This window comes from Haliotis rubra, unplaced genomic scaffold, assembly GCF_003918875.1.
Source record: "Haliotis rubra isolate DU_JTF1 unplaced genomic scaffold, ASM391887v1 Scf124, whole genome shotgun sequence".
NCBI classification, from domain to species: Eukaryota; Metazoa; Mollusca; class Gastropoda; order Lepetellida; family Haliotidae; genus Haliotis; species Haliotis rubra.
The window spans coordinates 1,540,297-1,561,927 of NW_025765159.1; the positions used below are offsets into that span (position 1 = coordinate 1,540,297).

Sequence of the window (21,631 nt, forward strand, 5' to 3'; positions counted from 1 at the left end):
AATAGTACCAGTAATATATTTGACTGGGTTTGTTGTCTAGCAGGAACTATATGGTAATATCTAATAACACATAAATAAATCATAAATGACATTGGTGTTGTAATAAGTTGTGTTTTGTTTGCATCACAGTATTCTTGTTGGGTGTGTATATTTTCAACGTAACTTTGTCCCAGTTATGTCACAATAACCTGATGTGTATAAAACAAGTAAAAAGTACAATAAAAGACATATTGTTAGAGAACTCTGTACTCCATTGTCCTTCAATCCTTTCATCAACAGGTAGGTGACATATGCACCTGACATGTTACTTTGATAGGCAGTGGGTTTGCTCATTCAAATAATCCCCAAAATCTGAACCATATAATTTTCCCTTCTGCCCAGACCTAGACTAACCTTTTGTCTCTGAATATATATGATTTTGAACCTGAGGAAATCTAGACTTGCTTCATTTAGGGCTTTAGCATTGTATGGAGAGCTGGGCAGTAGAGCAACATACAGAGGTTCAGAGACTGTGAGATTAGACTAGACTAGCCCTGATTTGTTAGAGTGGCATTCTAGAATTCTAGCCCTGCCCTTACTGTAATGATATAGCCTTTTATGAAGCAAGTCTGGAATTTCCTTGTGTTCAGGTTTTGAATCACATCTGCTGGAGGAGTCCCAGAAATAAAGTTATTTTATAAAAATATATATCCCCAAAAACAAAAAGCCCATCCAAATGAGTCCAGATTAACTCATAATTTCAGAAGTGCTGTGGAAACCTAGACTTGCCCATTCCTTCTAGACTTGAGTAGGAGTCCTTATATACTCTCTGGGGCCTGGAACACAGGCTTCAGACTGTTTCAAGTTTTTATGGAGTTGTTTGTTTCCAACAAAATTACATAAGGCCTAGCATGAGTCTCTGCAGCATTCTTGACAACCATCAGCCCTCCAGTCAAATGTCCCATCATCTCTTGTTCCAGCCATTCAAGCATGTAATTCACATAGACCAAATCTCTCTACTGTGGACAGCCCAAACATCCAGAACAGCATAGACATATAGATGTTAACTGGAGCGATTCATAGTTTTCAAACCTGGCGTAAAATATAAACCAAAACAAACACTCTAAATATTCAGTACAATAACATTTCAGAATATGAATTAGCATTGATGAAATTTAAATCTTGATGCCAGTATTCAATTTCATTCTTATGTTTATTTCTGAGTCTGTTCTTGGAAGTCAATCTGCATCATGTGCAAGAGGCGTCTGCAGGTCAGTAATCATCAGTTATCACAATGGGGCATGGTCCAGCATAATGGCTTCTGCAGACATAACTTCAAACACAGCTGTGTCTGCTCAGATCCGACCAGATTCCAACAAACAGGATATAATATTTAATAGATAGAAAGTGAGTGAGTGAGTTCAGTTTTATGCCTCTTTTAGCAATATTCCATCAATATCACAGCAGGGGACACCAGAAATGGGCTTTACACAATGTACCCATGTGGGGAATCAAACCTGGGTCTTCGGTGTGACGAGCGAACACTTTCACCACTTGGCTACCCCACCACCCCTAAATATAGAACGGTTGCCAAGAGCAACATTTTGCATTGATATGATTTGTTCTATATATTTCTCACTGACATTCTCTGTTGATGTCTATATAATAATATTTATAATTTCAAATAGATATTTAAATCATTTCCATACTGGAATTTAAAGAGGAATCCATTTCATATATAGATACATTTACATGAAGTAAGAAATATTTGTCAGTCTTATCAATTTTAAATAAAGTAGTTCAAATACAATTTTCTTTCTCAGGAAATATTTCATGAACATACCCTCAAACACTTAAGACAGAATGTCCAGTTTCATACAACATTCTATATTTGGATCTCTACTGAAGTGTAAGTGAACATAGCCATTAGGTAGTGAAGCACAAACCCAGTTACAAGATGCCATCAATAGCCATGTATGATACTCCCCAGGGAGAAGAGAATTAACATGGGTTGCACACTGGGCTATTGATCAGTGTACTAACTAATGGAGCTCCACAAGTACCAACTTGAGCGGATATTGGAGCAACTACGTCCAGAAGCTGAGTACTGGGGATCATTGCTATGCAATAATGGAACAATTCATTGTACAAAATGTGTGTAAGAAGGGACAATGGATGACTGTTGGAATGGTAGCGAGTGAAGTTCTATACACCATTTTCTGTATTTTTCCAGTTCAGTACATTGCGGGAGTTCAGTTTTTATGTCACTTTTAGCAATATTTCAGCAATATCACGCAGAGGATACCAGAAATGGGCTTCACGCACTGTACTTGTGTGTGGAATCAAACCCAGGTCTTTGGCACAACAAACAAACGCTTTAACCACTAGGCTACCCCAACGCCCCAGTTCAGTATATTGGCATGTTTTAACTAATCAAGTCTATGCCAGACAAACCAGTTACTTAAACCAACAAACCATGCCTAAAGGTACATGAAAATGATCAGCCATCTCAGATCAGAGTGCCTGACTGGCCTTCAAATCAGCCAGTATGGTCAAGAATGAGGGTCTAGAAGTATTGGTCCAGCCCAGAATCTTGAATGTCTTGAATGACTGACAGATTCTTGCCAAAAATATAGGGTGCCAAAATAATAACCTTTGATCTAACATTTGTTAATTGAAAAGTCTCATACTAGCTATTGATTTTCAGTTTTGTCGGCAGAGTGGAATTCCATTATGAAGTATTTACAAGAGAGCAGTCAATGACAATCTGTAATTTAGTGTTCCCAGCCTAAGGCAACAGACATTACTATCAAATGACTAGTCAGAGTAACATAGCTGACAAGGAAAAGAATCCTGTCATCTGACATTCAATCAATTATGTACATAATTTTATGGTTCAACACAGATTACCAAAAATCAGTTTTCAGGTATAAAATGGGTGCAAAAAATATATATAAATGGCGTTTTGCTTGAAACTCCAATTCAGTGTGTACATAACATTATTTAAGAAATCAAATGTTACCCCAATATACCACAGCAGTACACTGCAGGTATTGAAGTAATTATGAAGTCATTCATGGCATAAAGGCCTAATGATATTGCGTAACTCTATACAAATTCTATTCTGTAGATTGTTGTTGCTGTTAAGGTAATATAGGAATGTGGAGAGACAGCGGAGCAACATAATTAAATGACCTCATCACAGTAATTACAAAATTGATGGAAAACCTTTCATAGTTAATTATTATTTCTAACAGTAATTTTCTCATAATTAACTTTTCTAGTTCTACTCCTTAGTGACGCATATACGAATATAAATATACACATTACAACACATCAATACAATGTCATTATTCGTTTCAACACAAATTATGTATTTATATCCTTTATATGTAATACAACATTTTCTCAACTCGTCAGGTTTGCACAGAGTGTTCATGAATAATACGTCTGTGGTCACTGGAGCACTTGCCAGTGAGGCCATGTTAAACAGGCTGCTTACCTCGACTGGGGCGGCCAAAATCGGTCATATCTTGTGCATCCGCCATTTCCAAAAGGAAAGTAATTCCCCTTGATGTCTGAGTCTAGTTTTGTGTTTGAAATATCAAACCATGTTTCACATAATCACGGGATTGGCATGAATCACATATTACAAGATGACAGCAACAGAGCATGAGGAAGTAAACAGTTATCTCCCCTAGTATCACCAATAGAGGGCGTTCACAGTCAAAACAGGAAGTTGTTGGAGTGCACATGGCAATGACTTCTTTCTTCATCCTAAAACACATGATTTAAAACTAAAACAGTGTATGTTACCATCAAAGGATTACAATGCGGGAAACACCATTATCAAACTGTGAAAGAGAATTCATTTTGAAAGCAATCACCGAGCACAAGGTTGTTTACTAGTAAATTGAAATTCTAAATGTTTCCAATTATTCTCGTGTAAACAGTAACTTCATTTCGCCAGGATTGAACATGGTTCACAGCAATGCGATGAATTGATATCGTTAGGCCTGGAACTATGTATATCAAGCATTGAATATGTAGTCACGTTACGCTGGTGGCTGTGACAGCCTAATTCATATAAATAAGCTCATATTCCAGGCAAGGCCTACATATCGAGTTGGCGAGCACACTTGTGCAAGTCGTCTAGTTACCATGCCGTCATATGATTCCGTGGTATTTTCTAATGACATAAATTCTCACGAGCCACTCACCAAATCGCCCCACCTATCGATTGTTTACATCCATCAGTCGATCGGCACGGCTCTGAGCACAACTTGTTTAGACTTTCATCAATTTGCGTACGTACTACGTACAGTCATCTACTATTAAAAACTAATATAGGTCCGTCTCCTATTCTCGCGGGTTTCCTATTTTCGCGGTAAATACGTTTTCTGCCGAAATCGCTGATGCGTGACACTTAGCGGTTGTTTACAAGTCGGTGAATAATCAAAATCTTGCAGTGTCACGAATATTTGGGAGTTTATACCAACTTGGACATATCATTACTTTTTCCCGCCCTTTCCGGCAGGATGACTCTTACATACACTCAATAACGTTAATTCCTGGTAATACCGCGAGAATAGGAGAAGCCTCATTTCGTCAATGGCGGATGGCATTGTTTATCACCGGGCTCACGAGTGGTAATTCACCTGATGGATCTGGCAGCTGATAGATGTAGATGCTAGAGGAGAAGGCCCTTCATTTAAAAACAACAAGCATTCATACGATAAGAATTGTTTATGTTATTTTTTCAGCCGATATCCGTAAGTACCGCGAGAATAGGAAACGCCTTCCTACAACTTTATGTCTAGCACGTAATGCACTTTTTGTGCGATCTTTGCAAACATATTCTATAAACTTATTCAGCTTCAAAGTTTTCCAAACATCGCTCGTCTGCAAGCTGATGTCATCAATAAAAAGAATCACGTGACCTAAGGGGGGAATCCCAGCTCTATTTTTTAAACTATGGAATCCTGATAGTGTCATCTCTTAAGTTGTTTTTTCACTTTTCATTTCACGTTGATCAACTCTACATATTTTATGAACTGGAAATTTATGCTGAAGAAATGTGACTATTGTGTTAATTCTACAAAAACGTGTACTGTATTACTATTTTTCAACTTTATTATTACTGTAAACCTACATTGACACTCCCCCGGATTGGCTGTTGAAAATGTGTGAGATTGTGACATGTGTTGTGCACCCGTAATTTGATCTGTAGGAAATACCATGAAAGCATATGACATCACCAGATTTTGTGCACAATTGCCGCCTGTCGTCCGATACCGACAACAATGAACTTCAGAATGACAAAAGTGTTTTATAGACATTAAATGATACGAAGGTATGTCATCTAACACCAGTTGTGTTTATATGACTTGGCAATATGAGCGATTGATTCATAGTCGTAAATGTCTTAATACCACGGAAACCCATGACATGAGGGTATATGCTGGACTAGTCTCAGCCATACCTGATTTCTTTACAAAGTAATGTATATGTTATCATCTTCTAGGAAATATGATTATAACTTAAATAAAATGATAACATTCAAACAATGTCAGCATGAAGGCTTATGTTATGGATATGTAACAGCATCCAGAACAAGGGAATGGGTCAAAAGGGCCAGAGGACAAAAGCGCTAAAATTAAAAAGGTCAAAAGAGCTCAAGATGTCAAAGGGCCAAGGGAAAGTCAAAAGGTCCATAGATTTAAGTCAAAAGGGCCAAACTTTTAGAAAATAGTAAGATTAGGAGAAATTCATTACATGTTTTGTAGTAGTTCTAATCCTAATGATTTAAAAGGAATCATGCTTTAAATTATGGGAAGGAGGGCCAGATGTCATTGATTTTGTACATGTCATGCAGGGGGGTCACTTACTTTCCTTTCACATTGTACACAGATCTCTACAAAAATCATCATCATCCCCTTAGCCATAAATTATGAACGATCCCTTACTACATATTGACAAAAAAATAATAAAACTTATAAAATATGAATTAGTTTGTATGTTCTTATTTGAATTTGATCTATGTCCCTTATGACTTAAATCTTTGGCCCTTTTAACTTTTCCAATTTTGGCCATTTTGTCCTTTGGCCCTATTGACTACAACCCCATAACAATAACCAGTTCTAGTTCCAATGCAATTCTTAGTGTTTCTAGCAGGTATAATGATCATGGGATGCTGTGTTTCATCATCCCTTTAAGCATTACTATGGATCAATTATCATACCATCATATTATTCTGTCTGTGTGATCCAGCCTTGATTTTGGTTTGCCAGAAACCTATGTTAATGGATTCAAATCTGAGATTCACCCTGCTTAAGTGTGTAGTTTTGGCAGTGACATAACCACAATTATAGGTTTCACTGAAAGTATCACCTGCATCACTTGAATCTTTTCTCCGACATTATCATATTCAGCTGACGTACCATGCTATGACTGAAATAATGTTAAAAGCAGTGGTATCACCAAACTGATTTACTAATTTACGGAATGTCATGATTGATGTGATATAAAGCTAACTGAGGCTCAGTAACTTAATTGCCCTTTGTCACTTCATTGCTTTGCAGAGATTTGATGGAAGACAAGCATACGATTACAGGAAAGTAAAGATATCATTTGGAGTCGATCGAGGCTGCTGTCAAGTTCAGTTAGGAGACACAAGGTAAATCTCAAGAGAGAACTTAGTATGATGTGTCACATTCCATATTTGAATCTATCACATCTGTATCTAATCAGAAATACTCATCAATAAATTATCAAGTTTTTATTATTTAATACAAGTTTTAAGTGTTTCACCTTCCCCAACCCGTTATTGTTAAAGGTCACATGCAACGTAAAACACAACTTTGCAGATTCTGATACCTTTCGGTATGGACATACCGAAACAAATAGTCAAAAATGCAAATTCAACTTATAAAGTTGAAAAATAACGCGATGAAAAAAACGCGCGAAATCAGAGTTCAAACGTTTCACTAATTTTCCCCAGAGATTTCTGGGGAAACGGGTTTCAACAGCTGGGCTGCGCCCATAGCACGTGCTCAAGTAAATAGGTTCGCGCAGCTTGGAAGCGGGTTGTCGGGTGAATACTCGGTGAAGGCCTTGGTGTGAGCTATTTTTCTAATGTTTTTGATATGTCACAGGCGCGAGCTTTTTATATGTTATGACAGTAAATTAACTGTTTATATAATTTCATTTGTCTATTTCACCACACGCTCTTCTTACCGGTGACGCTTTCAGTTCGATACTTAAAAGCAATGTCATTATTTAGCGCTGACACAGTTTCTAACTGTGATATAGATATGTCGCTGTCACAGACAAAACTCAATGTCTTGTTTTATTGGCACCTATGTGTCTGCCTGCCTGTCTGCTAATGACAATATTCAATACACAACTGCAATCACTGACCACATGCAATTTGAACTTAACACCAATCAGGCTATACACCATAAACAAAACGCATTGATTTATGGCCCGAGTTCGGTCTCTGTCACATTATGTAATTACACAGACAGGCAGGTGTGATACTTGAACAAATGACATGTTATGATGTCTGTTGATTGCAAAATGTTATACACAAAAAATGAGCATGTATTTACAAAACCCAACATCTCTATATACACACACAATATGAGGCCTGAAGGCGTCATCTGCTAATGAACCAGCCGTTACACTTGAGTGCACACCCACCCGCTCTGACTGGGTTCGGTATCCCGGCTGCTTCGTTTCGAGGGAGGTAAACCCAAGTACAAAATATTGCACTTTTGATTTGCGATTATACGCTTATAATTTTGTTTATTTGTTTTTTCATAATCAGCTATGCATATTATATGTCATGAAGAAGTGATAATTGTGTTTTAATTATGTTTGATTTTTTGGTTGCATGTGACCTTTAATGATTGTTACCGGTAACAGACATATTGGTGGCGTTTGTATTTGTTTACTTTGGAGAGATATTTCTATTAGAAAAACCAACAGAATTGTTCTATTATGAGGTGAGGTTGACAATCCCTTTTCAATCATTTTTTCGCATGTTGTATTATGTAGAAATGTACTGTCAATTTCATTCATTGATAACAGTGATTAGATTTTCTGTTTGTTGATGCTTATCAAGGGACTTTTGATTGATTTGGGTTAAGGGTTGTCGTTACTTATCTGTATTTTTACCAGGAGCAAAGTAGATATGACTCATTAGTGGAGCTAATTGACATAACTCTAGGGAATGTACATGATGCCCTTTTCATGGATCATTGGTTGTCATATTCTGATTGATTATGTTTCTATGGAAACTAGTAAGAGCACAACAGTTACCATGGTTACTGAATATGTATGACTTGTTGACATACTGATTAAAAAACATAATATACCAAATCCATGATTATATTCACCATCAACAGTACTACTGGATAATAATTCATTGTGAAAGAAACCCAATTAATAGTTATTAGCTGGGATTTTATTTGTACCTGCAGACAAATACAGATTATATGAAGTGTGTTTTATTTCTTTTCAGGGTTTTAGCTCAAGTGTCATGTGAAATCACAGAACCAAAACCCACACGGCCAACAGATGGAGTTCTATTTGTCAATGTGGAGTTATCTCCCATGGCTTCACCAGGTTTTGAAATTGGGAGGTATGAAAGAAAGCCAATCTCAGGAATAAGATCACTTTGAGGGATGAATGATAACAAAGTTGTGAAAATCTCATCATGATCATGCCACAAGTACATTTCTACAATACTCCTTTTTCAATACATAGTCCATCTATCATTCAATTTTTCTATTTTATCAATTTTGAATCCAATCTGGTCCTCCTTCCACCAAGCAATCTTAGCTAAAGATTAAACGAAACCCTTAAAGTTGAGTTAAACTTGAAAATAGGCTGACAACAGGCTGTACAGTAGTACTGAGTTCATTTAGCATGAGATCTGGTCTGATTGTAAGATGCGCACAATCCTCTATTACAGGCCATCTGAGTTTGGTGTGGAGCTCACCCGTCTTCTGGAGCGGTGCCTGAAGGAGTCCCGTTGTGTCGACACAGAGTCCCTGTGTATCGTGGCCGGAGAGAAGGTACATTGTCTCAAAGGGGACGAGTTTATTGCTCATGTCTTGATGCTCATGCAGGTATGAGGCATGCCAACTTTGTCCTGAGTGGACGAGTCTGTTACCCACGTCTTGTTGGGGGTGGTGGTGGTGCGGTAGCCTAGTGGTTAAAGCGTTGGCTCGTCACCCCGAAGACCCGGGTTCGATTCCCCACATGGGCACAATGTGTTAAGCCCATTTCTGGTGTCCCCCGCCGTGATATTGCTGGAATATTGCTAAAAGCGGCGTAAAACTAAACTCAGTCAGTCAGTCAGTCTTGTTGGGGTTGCAGGTGTGGGCTATCCGGGTAGACATCCATGCTCTCAACTATGAAGGGAACCTGCTGGATGCTGCCAGTGTTGCAGCCATTGCTGCCATCACTCACTTCAGGTAGGCTGAACTCATGCTTTAAACAAACAGTATTTGGTACTTGTCAGTCATGGCCCTTTTTGTCCCAAAGTGATATGATTTTGGTGCAGGCCATATAGAAGACAACATGAGGTTTACAATTGCAGTTTTAACATCGGTGTAAGTAGCCCCAGAAACAGCTCTGTGGAGGCATGTCAGTCATTATGAAAACTTTATGAGATGCTCCTGGTCAGTTGATAGCTTGGCTTAGCATTACTTAAAGGCATATCAAAGAATTACAAAATATGACTGGATAAAACTATTTGGGAAAGTGTAATTTGAGAGTCTTATTTAAAAATTCACTGATTTTGTTTTGCAATACGTATTGTATATTGTATCGCGATATGTATTGATATGAAAGTAAGTGTGTCAAAACACCCAATGTGGTTTGATCTTTGGCAAATACAGATATGATGTTTGAGAACTGAACTTAATATATTTTGCATTTATGGTGTATAAACATTAAAAGATGATATGCACAGTTTGTGAAATTCCACCATGAAATATATGTGAAGTCAGTGCTGGTATGTATATGTATCAATAATATTAGAGAGTGGATAGATAATAAGATATGTGTTTGTGTGTGGTCTTCTGCATAAGAGCCCAGGCCACAGTGAGGTGAAGTTAAGCAACATTGGTCATCGAGTGTCCTTGGATGGGTGACCATGTTTGGCAGCTTGACTCCTGAGAGTTTCTCGGACTTCAAAATTGCCTCTGATCACACAGCAGTAAATGGGTACCTGGTGGGACTACTAACCATCTAGTGCCACACAGGCAGCTTGGGTTAACTGGGGTAACAATGTCCATAATGCAGGGTTTTACGGGACGCAATATTCCTGCGTATTGGACGCAGAAATTTGGTGAAGTACCCCCAAACTAAACTCCTGTACGTCCTTATGGACGCAATATAATTTTTTTCTGGGAAAGAACTTTCTGAGTTTGTGGTGATATCCTGTATTAAAATATAAACATTCTATTTGCAATCATTATTCTAATAACATTGAAAGTAACACATATCTTAACATAATCATTATCAAATGGGAAGCATTCATTATCATTGATTTAATGCAAATTGATGGACCCCCAATTTTGGAAATGGACTCTCAAAAAAATATGCCCTGAGTCCTCAGGACTCCCAGTTTCGAAGAGCTATGTAAAACCCTGATAATGTTGTATGCGGGTGTTGATGTGTGATGTGGAGTTCAGGACCACACAAGTTGCCTTATTATTAATGGAGACATTCAGCCATCAACAACAAACAACTGTTGACAAAATCAGTGACATCAACCAAAACAATATCATGTGACACAATCCACCCGTTCTTAATCAACACCAGGAGATGAAGTCCAATAGTGGGTGTAGCCTAATGAGGTGCATGGAAACTGTACAGGGACGTTGCTTAACTTATGTATGGAATAAGTTGCAATTTATATCAATTTTGCATGTTTCAGACGTCCGGATGTGACAGTTTCAGGGGAGGAGGTCACAGTGGTAGGTATTTGTACGTTAATGCTTGAAGAGGTGTGTGTGTTTAGCTAGGTGTGTGTGTGTGTGTGTTTAGCCTAGGTGTTGTGTGGGTGGGTGTGTGTGTGGGTGTGTGGTTTTTTTTACCCTAGTGCTTAAGGTGTCCCCATCGGAATATTGCTAAAAGCAGTGTAAAACTATACTCACACACGAAGAAGGAAGACTATGTTCTTGTATTTACAAAATATCCAATGAGAAGATTGTTTGTTGTACAGTAAAAGTCCCCTGGGAGAATAAACCACCATGGGTGCAGCCTTCAGATGTGTATTCTCTATGATATGTGTGGAGAAGTCATATGTATCAACATTATTTTCAAATTCCCTTAGTATCTTAGTAAAGTTTACAAACTTAAAAAATAATAATCTGTATGATTCACTGAATGGAAACTGACTATAATGATGTCAAACAGGTCCATTCTATGTCCAGACTATATATTTTGTAGTTCCCACATAATCTCCCAATTCTCACATCGTTTGTGTGTACCTTTTACACCCAGCACGAGTTGTGATATCTTCTCCACTATTGGATATGATTGTTAGCCATTATGCTCATTTGCATTACCCAGTTACATCTCGCTCGACTCTTCCGTCTCCAAAATAACATGTCATGGGCAAATCTCCACAAATTTACTTGTTACACGTGTCCCATAATTTGTCCCGTAACTATCTATATAAACCCTGATAAAATGACTGGTTGGCCTCTAACTGATACTACCATGTTTGTTAGAGGTAATGTCACCAGCTTGTTGCAACTGATATTCTTGTGCAAAAATATTTCATCAAAGTACAATCCTCTACAAGACTAAGGGTTCCTTGGTAGTTTGTCATTAAATGGTCACAGCGGACAAGGGGCAGTAACTCTCAACTGTCACCTTGCTGATTGGTGACTAGGGGGAAGTAACCCTCAACTTTCATTTTGCTTATGAATGGCCAAAGGACAGTAACTCTCAAGATTGCATCTCGGACAATTGTTTGTAAGAATATATTAAACATGTAGGATCCAGGTCTTGAGTACCCCATACCAAAACACAGATTGGTGTCACAGTTTGATCTGCTTGATTGCCTATTGTGTGAGACCACCCTGGAACCTGGTTAGAGTAGGCTCAGAAACGCCTATTTGTTGTTGCAAGGGATGAGCTGGTTGGGGTGGTCGGGGTCCTGTGACAGGTCGTGGCATCCTTGCCTGGACTTGATCATCCACAGACTATCGTGTTATAGCTGGAATATTGGAGACTGTGACAGGTCGTGGCATCCTTGCCTGGACTTGATCATCCACAGACTATTGTGTTATAGCTGGAATATTGGAGACTGTGACAGGTCGTGGCATCCTTGCCTGGACTTGATCATCCACAGACTATTGTGTTATAGCTGGAATATTGGAGACTGTGACAGGTCGTGGCATCCTTGCCTGGACTTGATCATCCACAGACTATTATGTTATAGCTGGAATATTGGAGACTGTGACAGGTCGTGGCATCCTTGCCTGGACTTGATCATCCACAGACTATCGTGTTATAGCTGGAATATTGGAGACTGTGACAGGTCGTGGCATCCTTGCCTGGACTTGATCATCCACAGACTATTGTGTTATAGCTGGAATATTGGAGACTGTGACAGGTCGTGGCATCCTTGCCTGGACTTGATGATCTACAGACTATTGTGTTATAGCTGGAATATTGGAGACTGTGACAGGTCGTGGCATCCTTGCCTGGACTTGATCATCCACAGACTATTATGTTATAGCTGGAATATTGGAGACTGTGACAGGTCGTGGCATCCTTGCCTGGACTTGATCATCCACAGACTATCGTGTTATAGCTGGAATATTGGAGACTGTGACAGGTCGTGGCATCCTTGCCTGGACTTGATCATCCACAGACTATTGTGTTATAGCTGGAATATTGGAGACTGTGACAGGTCGTGTTATAGCATCCTTGCCTGGACTTGATGATCTACAGACTATTGTGTTATAGCTGGAATATTGGAGACTGTGACAGGTCGTGGCATCCTTGCCTGGACTTGATCATCCACAGACTATCGTGTTATAGCTGGAATATTGGAGACTGTGACAGGTCGTGGCATCCTTGCCTGGACTTGATGATCTACAGACTATTGTGTTATAGCTGGAATATTGGAGACTGTGACAGGTCGTGGCATCCTTGCCTGGACTTGATGATCTACAGACTATTGTGTTATAGCTGGAATATTGGAGACTGTGACAGGTCGTGGCATCCTTGCCTGGACTTGATCATCCACAGACTATCGTGTTATAGCTGGAATATTGGAGACTGTGACAGGTCGTGGCATCCTTGCCTGGACTTGATCATCCACAGACTATTGTGTTATAGCTGGAATATTGGAGACTGTGACAGAAACATGGATTCAAACAAAGAATATGTGGTATGGGTTTACAATTGTTGATATATATTCACTCACTGTAATAGCGCATTCTTTGCCGAGTCATTCCTCTTTGATATTGCCTGATGATACAACTTGAGGTGTACGGTACAGCCGTGGGTTCGTCTGTACCAGGCCTGACTAGATGTCGGCCTCCTCCCACTGGATAATTGCCGGAGTCTAATGATATAGCTGGACCTTCACAGTGTCGACTATACCCACCACTGGTAGGGCTGACATATTGCTGACTCTGACAAGATCACTGTTTCATAAATCAGCATGTGTGAATAGCAATATGATGCCGGACTGATGCTGATGGTGTTGGAATCAATACTGACTACATTATGCCACCATGGTGTATTTCAGTGAGAGTAACATGTTTTATACGGTGTGTTTCAGCACAGCCCAGAGGAGAGAGACCCGGTACCCCTTAGCGTGCACCATATGCCCATATGCTGCACATTCGCTTTCTTCACACAAGGGTAGGTCACAGTTAGGAATATAGGTCATGTGTACAAGGGTTTGACGTGTTTGCAAGGGAAGGTCATTAGTAGAATGGTAGGGCATGCGTACAAGGGTAGGGCACATGTTCAGTGGTAGGTCATGTGTTCAGAGGTGGGTCGTGTGTTCAGAGGTGGGTCATGTGTTCAGATTTAGGTCATGTGTTCAGAGGTAGGTCGTGTGTTCAGTGGTGGGTCATGTGTTCAGAGGTGGGTCATGTGTTCAGAGGTAGTTTGTGTGTTCAAAGGTAGGTCGTGTGTGCAGAGGTGGGTCATGTGTTCAGAGGTAGGTCGTGTTCAGATTTAGGTCATGGGTTCAGAGGTAGATCATGTGTTCAGAGGTAGTTTGTGTGTTCAAAGGTAGGTCGTGTGTTCAGTGGTGGGTCATGTGTTCAGAGGTGGGTCATGTGTTCAGAGGTGGGTCATGTGTTCAGAGGTAGGTCGTGTGTTCAGTGGTGGGTCATGTGTTCAGAGGTGGGTCATGTGTTCAGAGGTAGGTCGTGTGTTCAGAGGTAAGTCATGTATCGTGAGGTGGGTCATGTGTTCAGATTTAGGTCATGTGTTCAGAGGTAGGTCGTGTGTTCAGAGGTAAGTCATGTATCGTGAGGTGGGTCATGTGTTCAGATTTAGGTCATGTGTTCAGAGGTAGGTCGTGTGTTCAGTGGTGGGTCATGTGTTCAGAGGTGGGTCATGTGTTCAGAGGTAGTTTGTGTGTTCAAAGGTAGGTCGTGTGTTCAGAGGTGGGTCATGTTCAGATTTAGGTCATGGGTTCAGAGGTAGGTCGTGTGTTCAGTGGTGGGTCATGTGTTCAGAGGTAGGTCGTGTGTTCAGAGGTAGTTCGTGTGTTCAGAGGTAGGTCGTGTGTTCAGAGGTGGGTCATGTATCCTGAGGTGGGTCATGTATCCTGAGGTGGGTCATATGTTCAGAGGTGGGTCATGTGTTCAAAGGTAGGTGATGTTTCCTGAGGTGGGTCATATGTTCAGAGGTGGGTCATGTGTTCAGAGGTAGGCCTTTTGCTCAGAGGTGGGTCATGTGCTCAGAGGTGGGTCATGTGCTCAGAGGTTAGTGTGTTCAGAGGTGGGTCACATGTTCAGAGGTGGGTCATGTGTTCAGAGGTGGGTCATGTGCTCAGAGGTGGGTCATGTGCTCAGAGGTTAGTGTGTTCAGAGGTGGGTCACATGTTCAGAGGTGGGTCATGTGTTCAGAGGTGGGTCATGTGCTCAGAGATAGTTCGTGTGTTCAGAGGTGGGTCATGTATCCTGAGGTGGGTCATATGTTCAGAGGTGTGTCATGTGCTCAGAGATAGTTCGTGTGTTCAGAGGTGGGTCACATGTTCAGAAGTGGGTCATGTGCTCAGAGATAGTTCGTGTGTTCAGAGGTGGGTCATGTATCCTGAGGTGGGTCATATGTTCAGAGGTGTGTCATGTGTTCAGAAGTGGGTCATGTGCTCAGAGATAGTTCGTGTGTTCAGAGGTGGGTCATATGTTCAGAGGTGTGTCATGTGTTCAGAGGTGGGTCATGTGCTCAGAGATAGTTCGTGTGTTCAGAGGTGGGTCATGTATCCTGAGGTGGGTCATATGTTCAGAGGTGTGTCATGTGCTCAGAGATAGTTCGTGTGTTCAGAGGTGGGTCACATGTTCAGAAGTGGGTCATGTGCTCAGAGATAGTTCGTGTGTTCAGAGGTGGGTCATGTATCCTGAGGTGGGTCATATGTTCAGAGGTGTGTCATGTGTTCAGAAGTGGGTCATGTGCTCAGAGATAGTTCGTGTGTTCAGAGGTGGGTCACATGTTCATTGGTGGGTCATGTGTTCAGAAGTGGGTCATGTGTTAAGAGGTAGGTGATGTTTCCTGAGGTGGGTCATATGTTCAGAGGTGGGTCATGTGTTCAGAGGTAGGTCATGTGTTCAGAGGTAGGTCATGTATCCTGAGGTAGGTCATGTGTTTTGAGGTAGGCCGTGTGTTCAGAGGTGGGTCATGTATCCTGAGGTGGGTCATGTGTTCAGAGGTAGGTCTTGTGTTCAGAGGTAGTTCGAATATTCAGAGGTGGGTCATTTGTACAGGGGTTGACCATGTATATTTGGCTAGGCCACATGTACATATTTATTCTTGTGGTGACCGTACAGGGGTGGTTAGTTCTATTCCTGAAGCAGAATCAGATATTGTTTCACTGTATGGTTAGCAACTGTTTCTGTATGTGTTTGTGAAACAGTATTGAAACATGTTTTGCCATACTTTGCCAGCAAGCACCTGCTGGTAGACCCAAGTCTGGTGGAAGAAAAGGTGATGGATGGGAAGATGGTGATCGGGATGAACAAACATCGGGAGATCTGTATGCTGCAGATCACTGGAGAAATGCTGCTTCTCAAGGAACAGGTGCTTGTTTTGTTTGCTATGTTGACAAGGATATGCAGGATTGCCTCCCTTTGCAATACCAGGCACCTATTATCTTGGTTTGAGATCCAAAAGTATGATCCTTGGTTTGTCAGCACCTATGCTTGGGTTCGTCACATGTAGGACTTGTATCACTATAGGTTTTCTGTTTACATGAAGCTGGCATGCAGTAAGGATGTGTTAAGTGTTAATTACTTCATGTCACAGAAGATCCTCAAACCATTGGCAACTCCTTGTAATACCTGGGTTCTATTCCCCAAGGTGTACCCCACCCCCATGATATAGCTGGAATATTGCTAAAAGTGGTGTTGAGCTGTATGTTAACTCTTTCTCTCTCGAGGACAGTAGCCTAGTGGTTAAAGCATTTCCTCGTCATGCCGAAGATCTGGGTTTGTTTCTCCACCTGGGTACAATGTGTGAAGCCCATTTCTGGTGTCCCCCGCGGTGATATTTTTGGAATATTGCTAAAAGCAGCATAAAACAAAAAAGCACAAAAGTCTGTCTCTATATCGCTTTTTTTCTCTCTTTCGCACTTTATTTACTTTCTTTTTTCAGTGGTTTTTGTTTTTCATTCTGCAGGTGTTAAGATGTTCAAATATAGCAGTTGTCAAGGTAACAGAAATATCAGAACTCATCCTAAAGGCCCTGGAGAATGACAGAGTAGCAAGGTCAGTTGAAAGAGTAAGAAGATATGTTGCTGTGTATGCCATTCATGGTCAGTAAAATACCTGCAACCGGCTGGAGTTTGACAAAGCTATTGCACAGTATGATGAGTTTGGCTTAACTATTCAGCAATATGCAGAAGTATGACATCACTATTCAGCAATATGCAGGAGTATGACATCACTATTCAGCAATATGCAGAAGTGTGACATCACTATTCAGCAATATGCAGAAGTTTGACATCACTATTCAGCAATATGCAGAAGTGTGACATCACTATTCAGCAATATGCAGAAGTGTGACATCATTATTCAGCAATATGCAGGAGTATGACATCACTATTCAGCAATATGCAGAAGTATGACATCACTATTCAGCAATATGCAGGAGTATGACATCACTATTCAGCAATATGCAGAAGTGTGACATCACTATTCAGCAATATGCAGAAGTATGACATCACTATTCAGCAATATGCAGGAGTATGACATCACTATTCAGCAATATGCAAAAGTGTGACATCCCTATTCAGCAATATGCAGAAGTATGACATCATTATTCAGTAATATGCAGAAGTATGACATCACTATTCAGCAATATGCAGAAGTCTGACATCACTATTCAGCAATATGCAGAAGTGTGACATCACTATTCAGCAATATGTTGAAGCTTGCAAAAGTTATTCAACAATTTACTTGAGTTTTTTGTTCAGTTTTAAGTTCAGTATTTAGAAATATGCTGGAGTATTAATGATTCCGACAAATGCCATCAATATTCTGGAATATGTTAGACCTGTGAAGATCAGGGGTAGAATAGGTCGTCAGCAACCCATGCTTGCCTCAAAAGGCGACTATGCTTGCCGTAAGAGGCAACTAACGGGATCGGGTGGTCAGGCTCGCAGACTTGGTTGACACATGTCATCGGTTCCCGATTGCTCAGTTCGATGCTCATGCTGTTGATCACTGGATTGTCTGGTGGAGACTGGATTATTTACAGACCGCCGCCATATAACTGGAATATTGCTGAGTGCGGCGTAAAACTAAACTCACTCACTCTGGAATATGTTACATGTATTGAGCACTGCCACTAACAGCCTGATTCTGTGACAGGACATCAGGAGAGAAATGTGGCTTTGCTGAATCAGTGGAGCCGAAGAAAATAACCAGTACCAAGACTGACCACCAGGACGTGGAGATGGAGGAACATGATTCAGACAAGATGGCGGATACTTCTCACAGTAGTGACGATGACATACAGATTGTCAGGTTAGTTTTTAAGGAGCATCTTTTTTCTGTGAAGGCCATAACTAAGAATCAGGTATGAAAAAATTACCTGACCAACAGACAGGTTAATATTCAAACAATAATATTTTATTTTCGCTCTATTATTGTTTAAAACAATTTCCTATGAACAGTGTCGAAGACATTAATTAGTTTTTGGCTGATCCACACTTCGTAGCAGTGACTTACAACAAACACCAAGCCAAGTGAGTTTACTTATGTGAACTACAAATGAGCCAATCAGACTCTTGATTGGATTTAAACAATGCTGGGTTTGCCTTTAGTCAGGGGCGGTGGGGTAGTCTAGTGGTTAAAGCGTTGGCTCGTCACGCCGAAGACCCGGGTTCGAATCCCCACATGGGTACAATGAGTGAAGCCCATTTCTGGTGTCCCCCGCCGTGATATTGCTGGAATATTGCTAAAAGCGGCGTAAAACCAAACTCAGTCAGTCAGCCTTTAGTCAATGTTGATACGACTGGTTGGCTTTCATTGGGGCTGGTAGGTCTTATCACCACTGTGGTCTGATACAAATTTCTGGAGTTTCATACACTACTATTTGCTCTTACTAAAAGCAGATCATACCGTCTACGTATCTACTGTGACTCCACATTACTGCCATATTAGCAAACTCCGGGTCTTCTGTAAGCCCACAGTACTTGTATGACGTGCTAAGTGTACTGTACTGTACACTATAGTGTCTGGGTCTACAGTTGGGGTGTTTGCTGAAGAATGTAAGCAACAGCAGTGATGCGTCTTGTAGCGTTAATTTCAGTCTTGTTACTTTTCAGACCGGAGGATAGTGTTGAAGTCAAAATTCTGGTGAGTATAACTTTTTCAGCTTACACTGTAGTCAATATTTGTGTTTTCAGTATAACCTATAACAAGGAATGTCTTATTAATTTGAATATTTTCATTTTCATTATTCTTTCCAACTAATCCATGTGAATAGAAACAATTGCACTTTTCCTGTTGCTTTTTAAATTTGTGTTCTGAGCTGAGCTTGTTGTTACAGCATTAAACAACAATCCAACCAACCAATCTAATCACATTTCACTCCAGGCTTGGGTGTTTCTCGCCAATGACAAAAATCATTAATTGTTTAAACTGCTAATGTTATGTCTCATGTCATCCAAGAAAAAGTTATGACCATTTGTCTATTTGAGCCCTGCTCCAGAAAGTGATCTCAGCGCTGAGATGTAACTCCTATACCATTACAAGGCTTCCAAACATTGTAGCAATAAAAAAAATTGAGGAACGGCAAATGGAGAGTGTAAGTCTATGATGGCTGAATGAAGGTCTGTCAGTCATGTTTTAACTTTGTGTTATAGGACAAGGGTCTTGCAGCTATTGGGGAGGGAGGTCAGAATACGTGGGAAATAGATGAAGATGTTGCAACAGAAGCCATGGCAGATGCTGCTGCTGCTGCCACATCCTCCTCGTGTTTACAGGGCAAGGGAGATAACCAACATGAAGGTAAGATTGTGATTGAAACCTCTGGTGTTTGATAGAGGCAATGACTGTTCTATGTTGACATTGATGTAGGTGATTATTGTTCACATTGTCTATGCAGCAGTTGCCTGTCTAGAGTAAAATGATAAACTGTGCTTGTAAAATCAGCTGAAACGTGGCCGGGCCTGTGGCTTTAACAGTTGGTCTTCAGCAACCCATTCTTGTTGTAAGAGGCAACTCAGGTGACTTTGTTGACACATCATCGTATCTCAACTGTATAGATTCAATGCTCACAATGTTGACCACTGGATTGTCTCCACCAGACTCAATTATTTACAGACCGTTGTCAAATATAGCTAAGCGTGGTGTTAAACAACAAACTAACCTGCAACTGATAGCTTGTCACTGCTTTCATACTTTCTCTCTTACACATTGTTGAAATGCACATGTTTTCTCAAGTTATCTGTTGTGATTTGTTGATGTTAATTCTTTGGTTATTTCATTTCAGTCATTGACCTTGACAGTGGCAGTGAAGAGGAGACAACTATGACACTGAGTCATGATGACCTACAGACTCACAGGTGTGTATCTGGAAGTAAACAGGGAGGTAACAGCTAGATGGGGGAGAGTTGCTAGATCAGCAATCTCATTCCTCTTGTCAGAGCATCACCTTGTGATGATCCTGCATCAGAACAAGTCTCCAGCATCCCATGTTTGTAAGATCATGGAAGTACCTGGATTCAGGTCAAACTCACAGAAATAAATGTCCAAGGTGGCTGGCTTGAGGTATGCTTCAATTGATTTCCAATACATTTGACGGTTTCTTTTAGTGTCATTTAGAAGCTGGTATGATAAAGAGACCACTTTTATGGATAGACTACGTCTTGAAAATAAAGAAGTTGTCTATCCACAAAAGTGTTCCTCTTCAAATTTGATGGTATCTTTACACATGCTCAGATTACTCGTGGCATAAACTGGTTCATTCAAAATGCAACTGAACTGCACTCTTGTAAGTTAAAAATGTGATGCTTTGGGTCAGTTTTATCTCTTATCATCTGTGTGACCCATCAAGCTGCTGAATGTAGAATGTGGATGTAATATCTTTGACGTTTGAGGATGACCCCTCTCATGTTATTTCTGTCACACGACCATGTAGATAGTTGCTTTTTCTTCCCAGACCCACAACAACGCCAGCACAAGCCGCAAGTCAAAAGTCTGCAGACAGGAAAGGCAAAAAGAAGAAAAAGAAATAATGTCCCAGGAGTTCTATGTACATTATCATTTGTATAAATTCAGTTCATACTAAAGGACAGTTTGTCTTATTTTCTGTTACTACACTGACATTGCAGCAGGCATGTGATGTCCTGTGGCACCAAATGTATCTAGGGGGAACACCATTAGTCATATTAGTATGTTATTCATACCAGTGGTCCGTGTAAAATATCAAAATAAAACTATATACATGAGCATTATTGAAGCAGCACCCATTTTTTATCCCCCGCCACAAAGTTGGTGGAGGATAGTGGTTTGAGCTCCGTCTGATGATGGGCACAAATTTTGTCATAAAACTTTAAAGATAGGGAAACCAAATTTGGTGTTTTGAAGACATGAATGACTTGGAGTCCGAAACTCCGTCCCAATTTCTAATGGCCCCCGTCATGCATTTCTTGACTAAGTGTACGGTATCCCCAATGGGGACAGATTTTCACAGTAACTGTTATAGACAGGGAAACCAAATGTGGTATGTGTTTTCAGGACATGAATGTCAGGGTGGAGTTAAAAACAGGAACCAAATAGGAACAGAACACTGTGGTGGGGGTTATTGATGACCATGTCTTCTTGTTTAATATAGGTTCTCTAAAACATGTTATATTTGTGTGCTTTGAATTCCATGTATTATAGAACACAAAATTGAAATCGAAATTTGGTAACAATTTACTTGCAATCTG

At 40.4% G+C, this 21,631-nt stretch overlaps 2 protein-coding genes across 3 annotated transcripts in view; one reads left to right on the forward strand and one right to left on the reverse strand.

The window, feature by feature from the left end:
* The window catches only part of LOC124266219 (phospholipid-transporting ATPase IA-like), a 124,624-nt gene extending 120,964 nt beyond the window's left edge, over positions 1-3,660 (reverse strand). The window contains 1 exon segment of the mRNA XM_046701030.1: positions 3,482-3,660. Within this exon segment, the coding sequence (XP_046556986.1) occupies positions 3,482-3,527 (46 nt within the window). The 5' untranslated portion in view covers positions 3,528-3,660.
* Positions 3,661-3,692: 32 nt separating this feature from the next.
* LOC124266207 (exosome complex component RRP45-like) lies at positions 3,693-20,989 on the forward strand. 2 transcript variants are annotated; one of them, XM_046701014.1, is made up of 14 exons: positions 3,693-3,876; positions 6,561-6,655; positions 8,504-8,623; positions 8,957-9,059; positions 9,364-9,461; positions 10,931-10,970; positions 13,799-13,881; positions 16,140-16,272; positions 16,870-16,958; positions 18,063-18,218; positions 19,022-19,052; positions 19,562-19,706; positions 20,191-20,263; positions 20,860-20,989. In XM_046701014.1, exons 1-14 carry the CDS (start codon positions 3,811-3,813, stop codon positions 20,933-20,935), a joined length of 1,308 nt encoding a protein of 435 aa, XP_046556970.1. In that variant the 5' UTR covers positions 3,693-3,810; the 3' UTR covers positions 20,936-20,989. The 2 variants fall into 2 exon arrangements, with proteins under 2 accessions (XP_046556970.1, XP_046556971.1); XM_046701015.1 differs by lacking the exon at positions 3,693-3,876 and adding an exon at positions 5,144-5,332.
* Positions 20,990-21,631: the final 642 nt, after the last annotated feature.